The sequence below is a fragment of the Trachypithecus francoisi genome, unplaced genomic scaffold (assembly GCF_009764315.1).
Source record: "Trachypithecus francoisi isolate TF-2019V2 unplaced genomic scaffold, Tfra_2.0 Lachesis_group8, whole genome shotgun sequence".
Taxonomy (NCBI): Eukaryota; Metazoa; Chordata; class Mammalia; order Primates; family Cercopithecidae; genus Trachypithecus; species Trachypithecus francoisi.
Window position 1 is genome coordinate 62949015 of NW_022681473.1, and position 12905 is coordinate 62961919.

The 12905-nt window shown below is 44.6% G+C and overlaps 1 protein-coding gene across 5 annotated transcripts in view; it reads left to right on the top strand.

Annotated features, from left to right (window-relative positions):
* Positions 1 to 11489, top strand: part of FOLR2 (folate receptor beta) — a 91321-nt gene extending 79832 nt beyond the window's left edge. For 3 of the 5 annotated variants that reach the window (XM_033203871.1, XM_033203870.1, XM_033203872.1), the window contains exons 3-5: positions 10425 to 10613; positions 10731 to 10866; positions 11025 to 11382. In XM_033203871.1, the coding sequence (XP_033059762.1) occupies positions 10425 to 10613; positions 10731 to 10866; positions 11025 to 11317 (618 nt within the window). In that variant the 3' untranslated portion in view covers positions 11318 to 11382. Of the gene's footprint in view, positions 1 to 6346; positions 6504 to 6911; positions 7012 to 8133; positions 8308 to 10424; positions 10614 to 10730; positions 10867 to 11024 lie in introns of those variants that run through there. The other 2 variants (XM_033203869.1, XM_033203873.1) reach the window with 2 other exon arrangements.
* Positions 11490 to 12905: the final 1416 nt, after the last annotated feature.

Below are 12905 nucleotides of genomic sequence, written 5' to 3' on the forward strand. Positions count from 1 at the left end.
ATCCTAGCTACTTGGGAGGCTGAGGCAGGAGAATTGCTTGAACTCAGGAGGTGCAGGTTGCAGTGAGCTGAGATCGCACCATGGCGCTCAAGCTTGGGCAACAAGAGGGAAACTCTGCCTCAAAAAAAAAAAAGTTGAAAGAAAATCTAGTTAAAACGAGTAAAGCTACAGCACTTTGTTAAGAATACAAATTATTTTGGCCGGGTGTGGTGGCTCAAGCCTGTAATCCCAGCACTTTGGGAGGCCGAGACGGGCGGATCACGAGGTCAGGAGATCGAGACCATCCTGGCTAACAAGGTGAAACCCCGTCTCTACTAAAAAATACAAAAATCTAGCCGGGCAAGGTGGCGGGCGCCTGTAGTCCCAGCTACTCGGGAGGCTGAGGCAGGAGAATGGCATAAACCTAGGAGGCGGAGCTTGCAGTGAGCCAAGATCCGGCCACTGCACTCCAGCCTGGGCGACAGAATGAGACTCCATCTCAAAAAAAAAAAAGAAAAAAGAAAAAAAGAATACAAATTATTTTACTTTAGAGAGCTGAGGCAGGAGGATCACTTGAGCTCAGGAGTTTGAGACCAGCCTGGGCAACATAGTGAGACCTTGTCTCTACTACACAGGTGTAATTTGTACCTGTACCTGTATAGGTAATGTAATGATATTGACAAAGAAATTTAAGACAAGAATTGTTAAGAGACAAAGGAAGTCATTTAAAAATGATAAAAGGGTCAATCCATCAAGAAGACATAGCAAATATAAATATAAATGCAACTACCAACAGAGCCCAAAACACAAGAAGCAAAAAATAACAGAATTGAGGAGAGAAATATATTATTCAACAATAACAGTTGAAGATTTCCATATCCCACTACCAGTAGTATTTAGAAAAACTAGGCAGTAGAGAACCTGAACAACACTATAAACCAACTAGACCTATCAGATATCTACAGAACACTCCAACCAAACAACAGCAGAATACTCTTCTCAAGTACACATGGAACATCATATTTTGAGCCATTAAAAAAGGTATCAATAAATTAAAAATAATTGAAACAGAAGAAAATATCTTCCCTGATCACGATGGAATGACATTAAAAAATAAGAAAAGAACATTTAGGAAATTTACAAATATGTATAAATTAAATATACTGCTAAATAACCAGTGAGTTAAAGGGTAAATCACAAGGAAAATTAGAAAATGCTTTAAGATGAATGAAATGAAAACACAAAATACCAACACCTATGAGAGGTAACTAAAACAGTGCTTGGAGAGAAATTTAGATTTGTAAATGTCATATGAAAAAGAAGAATAATCTTAAGTCAATAAGCCACTACCTTAAAAAAAAAAGAAAAAAAACAGAGAAAGGGTTGGGCGCAGTGGCTCATGCCTATAATCTCAACACTTTTGGAGACCGAGGTGAATCACTTGCGCTCAGGAGTTCAAGACCAGCCTGGGCAGCATGGCGAAACACCGAAATACAAAAATTGGCCAGGCGTGGTGGCGTGTACCTGTAGTCCCAGATACTTGGGAGCCTGAGGTAGGAGAATTGCTTGAGCCTGGGAGATGGAGGTTGCAGTGAGCTGAGATGGCAATCCAGCCTGGGTGACAGAGTGAGACCCTGTCTCAAAACAAAACAAAACAGAAAAAGATGAGCAAAATAAACTAGGAAAAAGAAGGAAATAATAAAGATTAGAGCCAAAATAAATGGAATAGAGGATAGAAAAACACCAAAAATCAACAAAATCAAGTTAGTTCTTTAAAAAGATCAACAAAACTGATGAGCTTAAGCTAGATTGATCAAGAAAAAAGGAGAGAAGAATCAAATCAATAAAATCAGAAATGACAAAGGGAAGATCAGTACTGACCTTACAGAAATATAAAGGATTATAAGGGAATAGTATAAAAAATTGTATGCAACATATTAGATAACACCAATAAAATGAACAAATTGCTACAAAGTCACAAACTACCAAAGATAACACAAGAAGTAAAGAATACGAATAGACCTGTGACAAGTAAAGAGGTTGAGTTAGTAATTTTAAAATTTCCCACAAAGAAAATTTCAGACCCAGATGGCCTCAGTGGTAGTTTCTATAAAATGTTACTTATTATTTATTTATTTATTTATTTTATTTTATTTTATTTTATTTTATTTTATTTATTTTAAAGACAAGGTCTCACTCTGTCACCCAGGCTGGAGTGCAGTGGCATGATCACAGCTTCCTGCAGCCTCAACCTCTTGGGCTCAAGCAATCCTTTCACTTCAACTTCCCAAGTAACTGGGATTACAGGTGCATGCCACCATGCCTGGCTATTTTTTTTTTATTTTTAGTAGAGACAAGGTTTCCCAGGTTGGTCTCGAACTCCTGAGCTCAAGTGATTCTCCCACCTCTGCCTTTCAAAGTGCTGGGATGACAGGCATGAACCACCGCGCCTGGCTCCAATGTTTAAAGAACAATTCACACCAATCCTTCACACACTCTTTCAAAAAATAAAAGGAGGAAATATTTCTCAACTCATTCTATAAGTTGTATTATATGAGCCAGTATTACCCTGTTATAAAATCGGACACAGATACCACAAGAAAAGAAAACAGATCAATATTCCTTATGAATTAAGATGTAAATCTTCTTAACCAAATATTAGTAAACTGAATCCAGCAACATGTCAAAAGTATACACTATTACCAAACAGGATTTATTCCAGGAATGGAAGTTGGTTTAGCATCGCAAAATCAATTGATGTTCACCATATTATTAGAATAAAGGACAAAAACCACGTGATCATCTCAATTAGTGAAGAAAATCTTATTTGACAAAATTGAATATCCTTTAATGATTAAACAAACGCTGAACAAACTAGAAGTAGAAGAGAACTCAACCCAAAACCCAATGAAGAGCATCTCTGAAAAAAACACATAACATCGTATTCAATGGTGAAAGGTTTTCACCCTAAGATCAGGAATAAGAAAGGGATATGTACTCTCACCATGTCTATTTAACATTGTACTGAAGGTTGTAGCTACGGCTATTATTCAAGAAGAAAGAAATAAAAGGTATCCAAATTGGAAAGCAAGAAGTGAAACTATTTTTATTCATAGATGATATGATATTGTACACAGAAAATTCTGAGGAATTCATAAAAACAATATCACTACCACTAAATGAATTCAACAAGTTTCAGGATGTCAGATGAAAATACAAAAATCAATTGTATTTTTATAAACTAGCAGTGAACAAATACGAAAATGAATTCAAGAATATGATTCCATTCGGCCGGGCACGGTGGCTCAAGCCTGTAATCCCAGCACTTTGGGAGGCCGAGACGGGCCGATCACGAGGCCAGGAGATAGAGACCATCCTGGCTAACCCGGAGAAACCCCGTCTCTACTAAAAAATACAAAAAAACTAGCCGGGCGAGGTGGCGGGCACCTGTAGTCCCAGCCACCCGGGAGGCTGAGGCAGGAGAATGGCGGGAACGCAGGAGGCGGAGCTTGCAGTGAGCTGAGATCTCGCCACTGCACTCCAACCCGGGCGACAGAGCGAGACTCCGTCTCAAAAACAAACAAACAAAAAAAAGAAATTGACAACCTGATTCTAAAATTCATATGGACATGAAAGAGATCCAAAATAGCCAAAGCAATCTTAAAAAAGAAAAAAATTGAAGAAATAACACTTTTCACTTTCACAACTTGCTACAAATCTACAATCATCAAGACAGCATGGTAGTGACATGAGGAGAGACATACATCAGTGGAATCGAACTGAGAGTCCAGGTTTTTGACAAGGGTATTAAAACATGGGGAAAAGAATAGTCTTCAACAAATGGTGCTGGGACACAACTGGATATTCATATGCAAAAAAAAAAAAAAAAGTTGGACCTTTATCTTACAGCTTTACACAGGTGTAATACATTTGTATAAACACATTTTTATACAATATTAAAAGCAACTCAAAATAGATCCATGACTCAAATAAACATAAAAGCAAAAATGATGAAAGCCTTTGAAGAAAACCTAGGCAAAGAGTTTCACGACATTGAGTTAGACAATGAGATCTTGAATATGACACCAATAGCACAGGAAACAAAAGTAAAAATAGGTAACTGGACTACATCAAAATTAAAAACTTCTGTCCATCAAAGGATAATCAACAGGCAACATACAGAATGGGAGAAAATATTTGCAAATCATATACCTGATAAAGGGTGAATTCAGAATACATAAAAGACTACTACAACTCAACAAAAAGAAAACCCACTTTTTAAAATAGGCAAAGGACTTGCATAGACATTTCTCCAAAGAAGATATACAAATGGCTAACAAGCATGGGAAAAGATGCTCAATATCACTAATCATTAGAGAAATGTAAATCAAAGTCACAATGAGATATCATCTCACACTCAATATAATGGCTACTATAAACCCAAAACTCCCAAAACAGAAAATACGTGTTGGTGAGGATGTGGAGAAATTGGAACCTTTGTGCACTGCTGATGGAAATGTAAAATGGTGTGGCCACTATGGAAAACAGTGGGGCAGCTGTTCAAAAATTAAATATAGAATTACTATATAATCCAGCAATTTCACTTCTGAATAGATACCAAAAAGAATTGAAAGAAAGGTCTTGAAGACATATTTATATGCCCATTTTCATAGCAGTATTCTTCATGATAGCCAAGAAGTGGAAGCAACCCAAAAGTCCATTGATAGATGAATAAATAAAGGAAATGTGGTACATACATATAATGAAATATTACCTACCCTTAAAAAGGAATTAAAAGGCCGGGCGCAGTGGCTCAAGCCTGTAATCCCAGCACTTTGGGAGGGCGAGACGGGCGGATCACGAGGTCAGGAGATCGAGACCATCCTAGCTAACCCGGTGAAACCCCGTCTCTACTAAAAAATACAAAAAAACTAGCTGGGCGAGGTGGCGTGCGCCTGTAGTCCCAGCTACTGGGGAGGCCGAGGAAGGAGAATGGCGTAAACCCAGGAGGCGGAGCTTACAGTGAGCCAAGATCCAGCCACTGCACTCCAGCCTCGGCAACAGAGCAAGAGAGAGTCCGTCTCAAAAAAAAAAAAAAAAAAAAGGAATTAAATTCTGATACGCCTCACAACATGGACAAATCTTAGGGACATTATGCTTAGAGAAATAAGCCGGTCACAAAAAGACAAATATTGGGTGATTCCACTTAGACAAGGAACTTGCTTATAGTACACTAGTCCACATCACAGAGACAGAAAGTAGAATGGTGGTTGGCAGGGGCTGGGGAAAGGGAAAATGGGGAATTGTTTAATGAATATAGAGTCTCAGTTTTGCAGGATGAAAAAGTTTCCAAGATTGATTGCAAACAGTATGAATATATTTAACATTGCTGAACTGTACCGTTAGAAATGGTTAAGATGGCACATTGTATGGCATGTGTGTTTTTACCACAGTTTTAAAAAGGCCATCGAAAATTGCTTAATTATGTTTTCAGAAATGCCAGATGGTAATATATTGCTGTTCAACAGATTTGAGACAATTTTAATTTTTCTGTAACCCTTGACTTCTATACCTCAACTTCTTCTTTTTTTTTTTTTTTAATTTGAGATGAAGTCTCGCTGTGTCACCCAGGCCACAGTGCAGTGGTGTGATCTCAGCTCACTGCAACCTCTGCCTCCAGGGTTCAAACAATTCTTGTGCCTCAGCCTCCCAAGTAGCTGGGATTACAGGCGCGTGCACAGCACCACGCCCCACTAATTTTTGTGTTTTTAGTAGAGACAGGGTTTTACCATGTTGGCCAGGGTGGTCTCGAACTTCTGACCTCAAGTGATCTGCCCGCCTCAGCCTCCCAAAGTGCTGGGATTACTGACGTGAGCCACTGTGCCTGGCCTATACCTCAGCTTCTACCTATGTCCACCTAGCTGCCCGTAAATTAACCCGATAGTTGTCACTTAAGCCTATTCAGTATGTGCCAGGCTTTTCCCTATACAATTCTGAACAATTTTCTAGTGAGCAAACTGAAGCACAGTAAGGTCCAGTAACTTTCCCCAAGGTTGTGCAAGAGATGGAGCTCTCACTGGGTCCCATTGGCCTGACCCTAAAGCCTGGGTTTGTCTCCACCCGACCTTATCTCCATCGAGCTGGCCTTATCCTAAGAACCACTTGGAGTACCTACAAAATCCAGATGCCCCCGGTGATGAGCAATTCTCTAGATTTTGATGAAAGTTGAATGTGTGGATGCTGGAATGAGTAAATTAACAAGTAAGGAGATGAATGCAAACAGGAATGACTAAACGGACAGACTCAGGGAGCCTTGAAGGGGGTGGGGTCTGGAAGGGAAGGAAGAGAGGAAGGAGAATAGCTAAGTGGGGAGATTTCACTCTGTGCTTACCAGAGTGCATTGTCTACCCTGTACTGAAGACAGAAGTTGTGGGGACAGCCTAGGGGCCTGGATCTATTACCCACTTAGAGAGAGGCCAACTCAGACACAGCCGTGTATGCTCCCAGCAGCAATGGAGGTTCAGGCAAGATGCCAAAAGGAGGGAAGGTTGACAAGGGCAGTGGGGAGACTTGGAGGGTTTGTGCAGAGGGGAGGAACAGACCTTTCTTTCTGTATTGTATTGTATTGTATTGTATTGTACTGTATTTTTTGTGGTGGAGTCTCGCTCTGTCACCCAGGCTGGCGTGCAGTGGTGCAATCTTGGCTCACTGCAACCTCTGCCTTCTGGGTTCAAGAGACTCTCCTGCCTAAGCCTCCCGAGTAGTGGGGTTTACAGGTGCCTGCCACCATGCCTGGCTAATTTTTGTATTTTTAGTAGAGACGGGGTTTCATCATGTTGGTCAGGCTGGTCTCGAACTCTTGACCTCGTGATCTGCCCACCTCGGCCAAAGTGTTGGGATTACAGGCGTGAGCCACCGTGCCTGGCCCCATCTTTCTTTAGTAAGCTCATGCTGGCTCCTGTGGGGAAGGCAACTTGAAGGGGAAGAAATTGGAAGAGGGAAGACTTGACACTAAATGTAGAGCCATGGGCAGTAAGTTTTTGGAGGGACCTTTACCAGAGAGGGAGAGGAAGCAGTCTCCATTATCCACTCTGTAGTGACAGAGCCCAAAGGGACAGCTCTGTAATGGCTGGAGGTGGGGACACGGGCAGCAATGAACAGAGGAGGTGAGGGCTGCTCCTGTTGTTGAGTGCCTTCCAGGATACCAAGTGCTGGTCTGGCTGCTCCAACGTGGGAAGCTTTCATGTTGTCTCTCAGATCTAAGGGGCTCTCTGCATTTTTAAAAAATTTATTTTTAATTTTTTAAACTTCTATCGTTTTACAGGTGGTTTTGGTTACATGGATAAGTTCTTCAGTGGTGATTTCTGAGATTTTAGTGCACCCGCCACCAGAGCAGTGTACACTGTACTCCATATGTCGTCTTTTCCTCACCCCCTCCTCACCTTGCCCCACCCCCAGCCTATATCATTCTCATCTGTATTTGTTTTTTGAGAGGTAAAGTGAGGTCTGCTGCATTAGCCCAGAGACAGCTGAGGAGGCTGGAAAGGAAAATGGCTTTCAGAGAAAAGGGAAGGAAAAAGTCTGAGGAAGCAAAACTACTTAAAAACACTGCTCTTTCCATTTCTGCATCATTTAACCAAACACCATCCTGTGGGTTCTGTCACTTGATCCTTATGCTGATCTGAGAACTCAGCAGAGCTGGGTCACTGCCTTCCCCAGGGCTAACCTGGTTTCTAAGCTGGCACAAGACCCCAGGTGATCCAGCATCTAACCACAGAGCCCTTGCTGGACAGACATTATGTGTCCCTGGCTCTGTTCAGGGAAGCAGGGCATAGGTCTGAAGAATTTAATTACTTGTCATAGATAAAGCCTAGAGAAAAGATGAGGGCACAAAGTATCTCCTCCAAATTGGGAAGACTCCCCCAGAGTTCAACTCACTAATGCCAGTTCTCCTAAGCCCTTAAAGCCTGGGGGCGAGGGAGCCCTCCTGGTCAACCCTCTCTACCCTAGCCTCAGGGAGCTTCAGGGCCCCAGCATTGAAGGAACAGGGTCTGACCTCATTTGCCACTGTAGGGATGGGGAGACTGAGGCAGGAGGTGAATGGGCTCCCAGCCTGGAGCCCTTTCCCCTCAGGATTTGGTTTCCCTACCCTAGCTCCCCCTGCAGGGACAGAGAGACACGGCCTGGAAATGGATGTCACTTCTGCTGCTTCTGGTCTGGGTAGCCACCATGTGCAGTGCCCAGGACAGGAGTGATCTCCTCAATGTCTGTATGGATGCCAAGCACCACAAGACAAAGCCAGGTCCTGAGGACAAGCTGCATGACCAAGTATGGCTGGAGTGTGCCTCTACTAAGGAGGGGGCTGGTTCTAAAAGGGAGGAGAAAGTCAGGATGGTGGGAGAGGGATTGAGGGGTCAGATACCTCCACACCCTGAATTTTTGCTGTGGGAGAAGATGAAGGTGGAGTAGGAAGAGTAGAGAGGTGATTTTAGGGGGGCCCTCCCCAGAGGTAGATACCATGTTGGCAATAATATTGAGTCGTCATTCGATGGGCACCTGCCAATTGTCATGTGTTTTTTGTCTAAAATTTCATATTTCCAGGGGTTCTTTGATGTAGGTAGATGATATTCTCCACATTACACAAGTAAGTGGAAATGAGGCTCACAGAAGCACATGGGCCCACAAAGGAGCTGGACAGGAAGGCCCTGTGGAGGGGTAGGAATATAACTGGGTTAGGCTCCTCCTTTGGCGGGCGACAGACTAGGGAAGCGCTGGCCTTTCCCACCCTCACTAAATGCCAGTTCCATGGAGTGCCAAGGGAGAAGAGGAGGAGGCCCTTCTGGCTGTAATTTGAGGCACAGGGGCTAGACATTCACACAGTCTATATACATGTATGCCAGTGGATTGCAACCCTATTAGATTCAATGTCTCCCTTTTATGACAGATTTTTTTTAGATTATTTTTTCTATCCTGCAATGAAATTCAAAGAACCTATTTGTATGCATAATTTTTGCAAATATCAACATAATGCTCTGTAATATAAAGGAGAAACACACAGAAAGTAACTTGTAATAAAATAATACATATTTCAATATGTCAGTTCTCTGGTATGACTACATTAGAAGGCATTAAGAAATAGCACATGCTTGCTTTTGTCATAAAATCATTATGAATGGGGAGCTACAAATGAAGACTGATACAAGTATATTCTATTGGTGACTTAAACATTCCAAGATACTATAATATAAGCAATGTTGCTGTTGATGTCATACTTTTCTAAAATAGTGAATAATTCTAGTAGAACAAAACACATAGTACAACCTTCTATTTCGTGGTATTTGCAGTCCTGGAAAACCCAGTCTAGATTACAATCTTGTGAGAATATGATGTGCCTATATGTAAGATAGAGATAGATTTAAAAAGTAGGGCTTTTGCCTACTCTTTTTTTTTTTTTTGAGAAGGAGTCTCACTCTGTCACCCAGGCTGGAGTGCAATGGTGTGATCTCAGCTCACTGCAGCCTCTGCCTCCAGGGTTCTAGTGATTCTCCTGCCTCAGCCTACCAAGTAGCTGGGACTACAGGCACCCGCCACCATGCCTGGCTAATTTTTTTGTATTTTTACCAGAGATGAGGTTTCACCATGTTGGCCAGGTTGGTCTCAAACTCCTGACCTCAGGAACATGCCTCAGCCTCCCAAAGTGCTGGGATTACAGCCACGAGCCACCACGCCCAGCCTGGCTTTTGCTTACTTTTTCCAGCAAATATTTTCATGGGCCTACTATGCGTCTGGCACTGACCTAGCCACTGGGGACACAGATCTTACTACATGCCAAGAAGAATAAATGTATTCAAACTCCATTACTGCATGGCTCGCTCCCTCTCTTCCTTTGCTCAAAATGTCACCTATCAATGAGGTGTTTCCTAACCTATTTAAAATTTCAGCAATTCCACATTACCATTTCCTGCTCTAACTTTTCCCATATCATTTATCATATCCTGACATACTATATATACATATATATATTTAGTTCTTACTGTCTGTCTCTTCTGACCAGAATGAAAGTTCCATGAACACATATTTCTGTCTGATTTGTTCTCTTCTGTATTCCCAGCATCTATAAGCATGACTGGCATAAAGTAGGTGCTCAATAATTTTTAAATGAATATGTGAAAGGACTTTTTATGAAGTGTTACGTGCCTCATTAATGATAGCTACTACTTTCAAGACAGGGTTTCCCTGGGCTCCCACAGTCCCCTGATCACATGGTTGTAATTGTGTTTCCTCCAAGAAAGGGGTTCCTGGAGGCCTAGGACAGAGGGTCCATCACAGTGAGTGTTCCCAGGGCAACCTGCTTAGGGCAGAGGAGTAAGAACCAAATGGGGGAGAGACAGGAGGTGGCAGGAGGAGGAGGGTATGGCGCTTAGTCCTGTGCCTTCCCCACACAGTGCAGTCCCTGGAAGAAGAATGCCTGCTGCACGGCCAACACCAGCCAGGAGCTGCACAAGGACACCTCCCGCCTGTACAACTTTAACTGGGACCACTGTGGTAAGATGGAGCCCGCATGCAAGCGCCACTTTATCCAGGACACCTGTCTCTATGAGTGCTCACCCAACCTGGGCCCCTGGATCCGGCAGGTAGCGTGTCTCCCCCAGACCCACCCCAGCAGACTGCCATCCCCCTCCATCACTTCAAGGCGATGGCTGCCAGCATCCCTGGCTGAGAGGAGCCCTGCCGCCCCACTTCCCACCCAGGTGAATCAGAGCTGGCGCAAAGAACGCTTCCTGGATGTGCCCTTATGCAAAGAGGACTGTCAGCGCTGGTGGGAGGATTGTCACACCTCCCACACCTGCAAGAGTAACTGGCACAGAGGATGGGACTGGACCTCAGGTGAGGGCGATTGAGGTGGGGTTAGGAAAAAGGAGATTGAGGTGGGGTTTGGAATATCCTCCAGGATTTGGGGTGGGGTGAAGATTTCTGGGGGTGGTGAGAAGTGAGCTTTGGGCCCAGGGGCTGAATGTCTGTGTCCACCATGTCTCTCCCTGAAGGAGTTAACAAGTGCCCAGCTGGGGCCCTCTGCCTCACCTTTGAGTCCTACTTCCCCACTCCAGTCGCCCTTTGTGAGGGCCTCTGGAGTCACTCATACAAGGTCAGCAACTACAGCCGAGGGAGCGGCCGCTGCATCCAGATGTGGTTTGACTCAGCCCAGGGCAACCCCAATGAGGAAGTGGCGAGGTTCTATGCTGCAGTCATGCATGTAAATGCTGGCGAGATGCTTCATGGGATTGGGGGTCTCCTGCTCAGCCTGGCCCTGATGCTGCAATTCTGGCTCCTTGGCTGAGTTCAGTTCTCCCAGACTACCTGCCCTCAGCTTGGATAACCAGGCTGGGCTCAGCTCAGCTCCCACAAAAGACAGCGTCCTAAGCATGCTTTCATAAGTCACCTAACCCTCTGTCACCCGGTCAGTTACTGCTCCATAGTGGGGCCAACAGTCATTTCTAATAAACAGACTGACACATCCATGTCTGTGGAATTATTTTGGTTGTGAGTTTGCGGCGGGGCGGGTGGGAGACAGATTCTATGGCTTCTGGATTCCTTCAAATTAGAGCAACTAGACTTGTGTTTGAATCCCAGCTCTGCTACTTACTTTGTGAAAAGGAAACACTTTGCTTCACTGCTCTAAACCTTTGTTTCCTCCTAGATATAAAGAGGATAATAGTCCTGCCCTCAGGCTTGTGAAATATAGAGGAGCTGTTGCCTAGAAAGCCCATGAGCCCGGTGTCTGCACATTAATAGTCTTCAGGGATCCTGTTGCTCCTATTGCCCCAAGTGGGAGCCAGGTCCTGAGCTGTTTTGTCTTGGTCTCCAAACAGCCTCCTGGTCCTCCAGCCCTTGTCTGCCTGGCTCTGTGCTCGGCTCTAACAGAAAAGCTGGGAATGGGAGTCCAGGAAAGGCTCCGGATTGCCAGTGGGATGAAAAAAATGTGATGCACATTGAAGGAGCAGAGTTGAGGCTTGGGACTCTCAGAGAAAGAACAGAGCCAATTGGAGAGGGCAGTCTAGGGGGTTCCTGGAGTGCAATACTCAAGAGCCTGGAACTGGTCCAGCGCTTTGGTGTCCTGGAAGTGTGGCTGGAAGAGTTAGACACCTTTAAGGGCTTCCTGGGGTCAGGAGCCTCTGGCACCTTTGTCTCCTCCTAGGATTGGTAGATATGCCTATCTTGAGGAGGTTGCTCTGTCTTCGCAAAGCCCTCGGGGGCTGGGCCTGAGTTAACTCTGCGTCTCCCAACACCCCTTTCCCTTTGGATAAGTCTTTGTTTGCACACTCCTACTACAACTGTCCCCAGAGAGGCACAGGTAAGCGTCTGAGAACACCCTGCAGGTAGGTGGCCCAGCTAGGACTAGAACCCAGGTGTGCAGACTCCTAGTCCAGGTCTCTCCCCCACTACCAAGGATACCCCTCACATCAGGCTCATCTTTTCTTATACTAAAAGGTTGGATGAGTTATTGGGTTCTGGAGGCACATTGGGTGGGTGGATCTCTTAGCTATTACATTTATCTAGTGTGGAAGGCCCCACAGAGCCCCTTCCACGTCCCAGGCTCTGTTCCAGCTGGGTTAAGTCAATGCATATTTGAAATAGAGGAAGGAGCTCGCGGGACTGACCCGGGCTCCGTCAACAGGTTCAACGTAGCAAAGTGAAAGTTCTCTCCCAGGTTAAAGGGATTCTCCCACGGCGGCCCAGGAGATGGTGGCGGCGGGAGCCCGATTGGAGGCCTGCGCCTTTAAGGAGCCAGGGGGCGGAGGGGCGGGGCAGGAAGACGACTCCCCGGAGACGCCGCCACCGGCTAGGTCTTTTTTTGGGAGGGGGCGGGCCAGACCTTTTTATGGACTCCGCCCCCTTGCCAGCGGCCGCGTCCCCCTTCCGCTCAC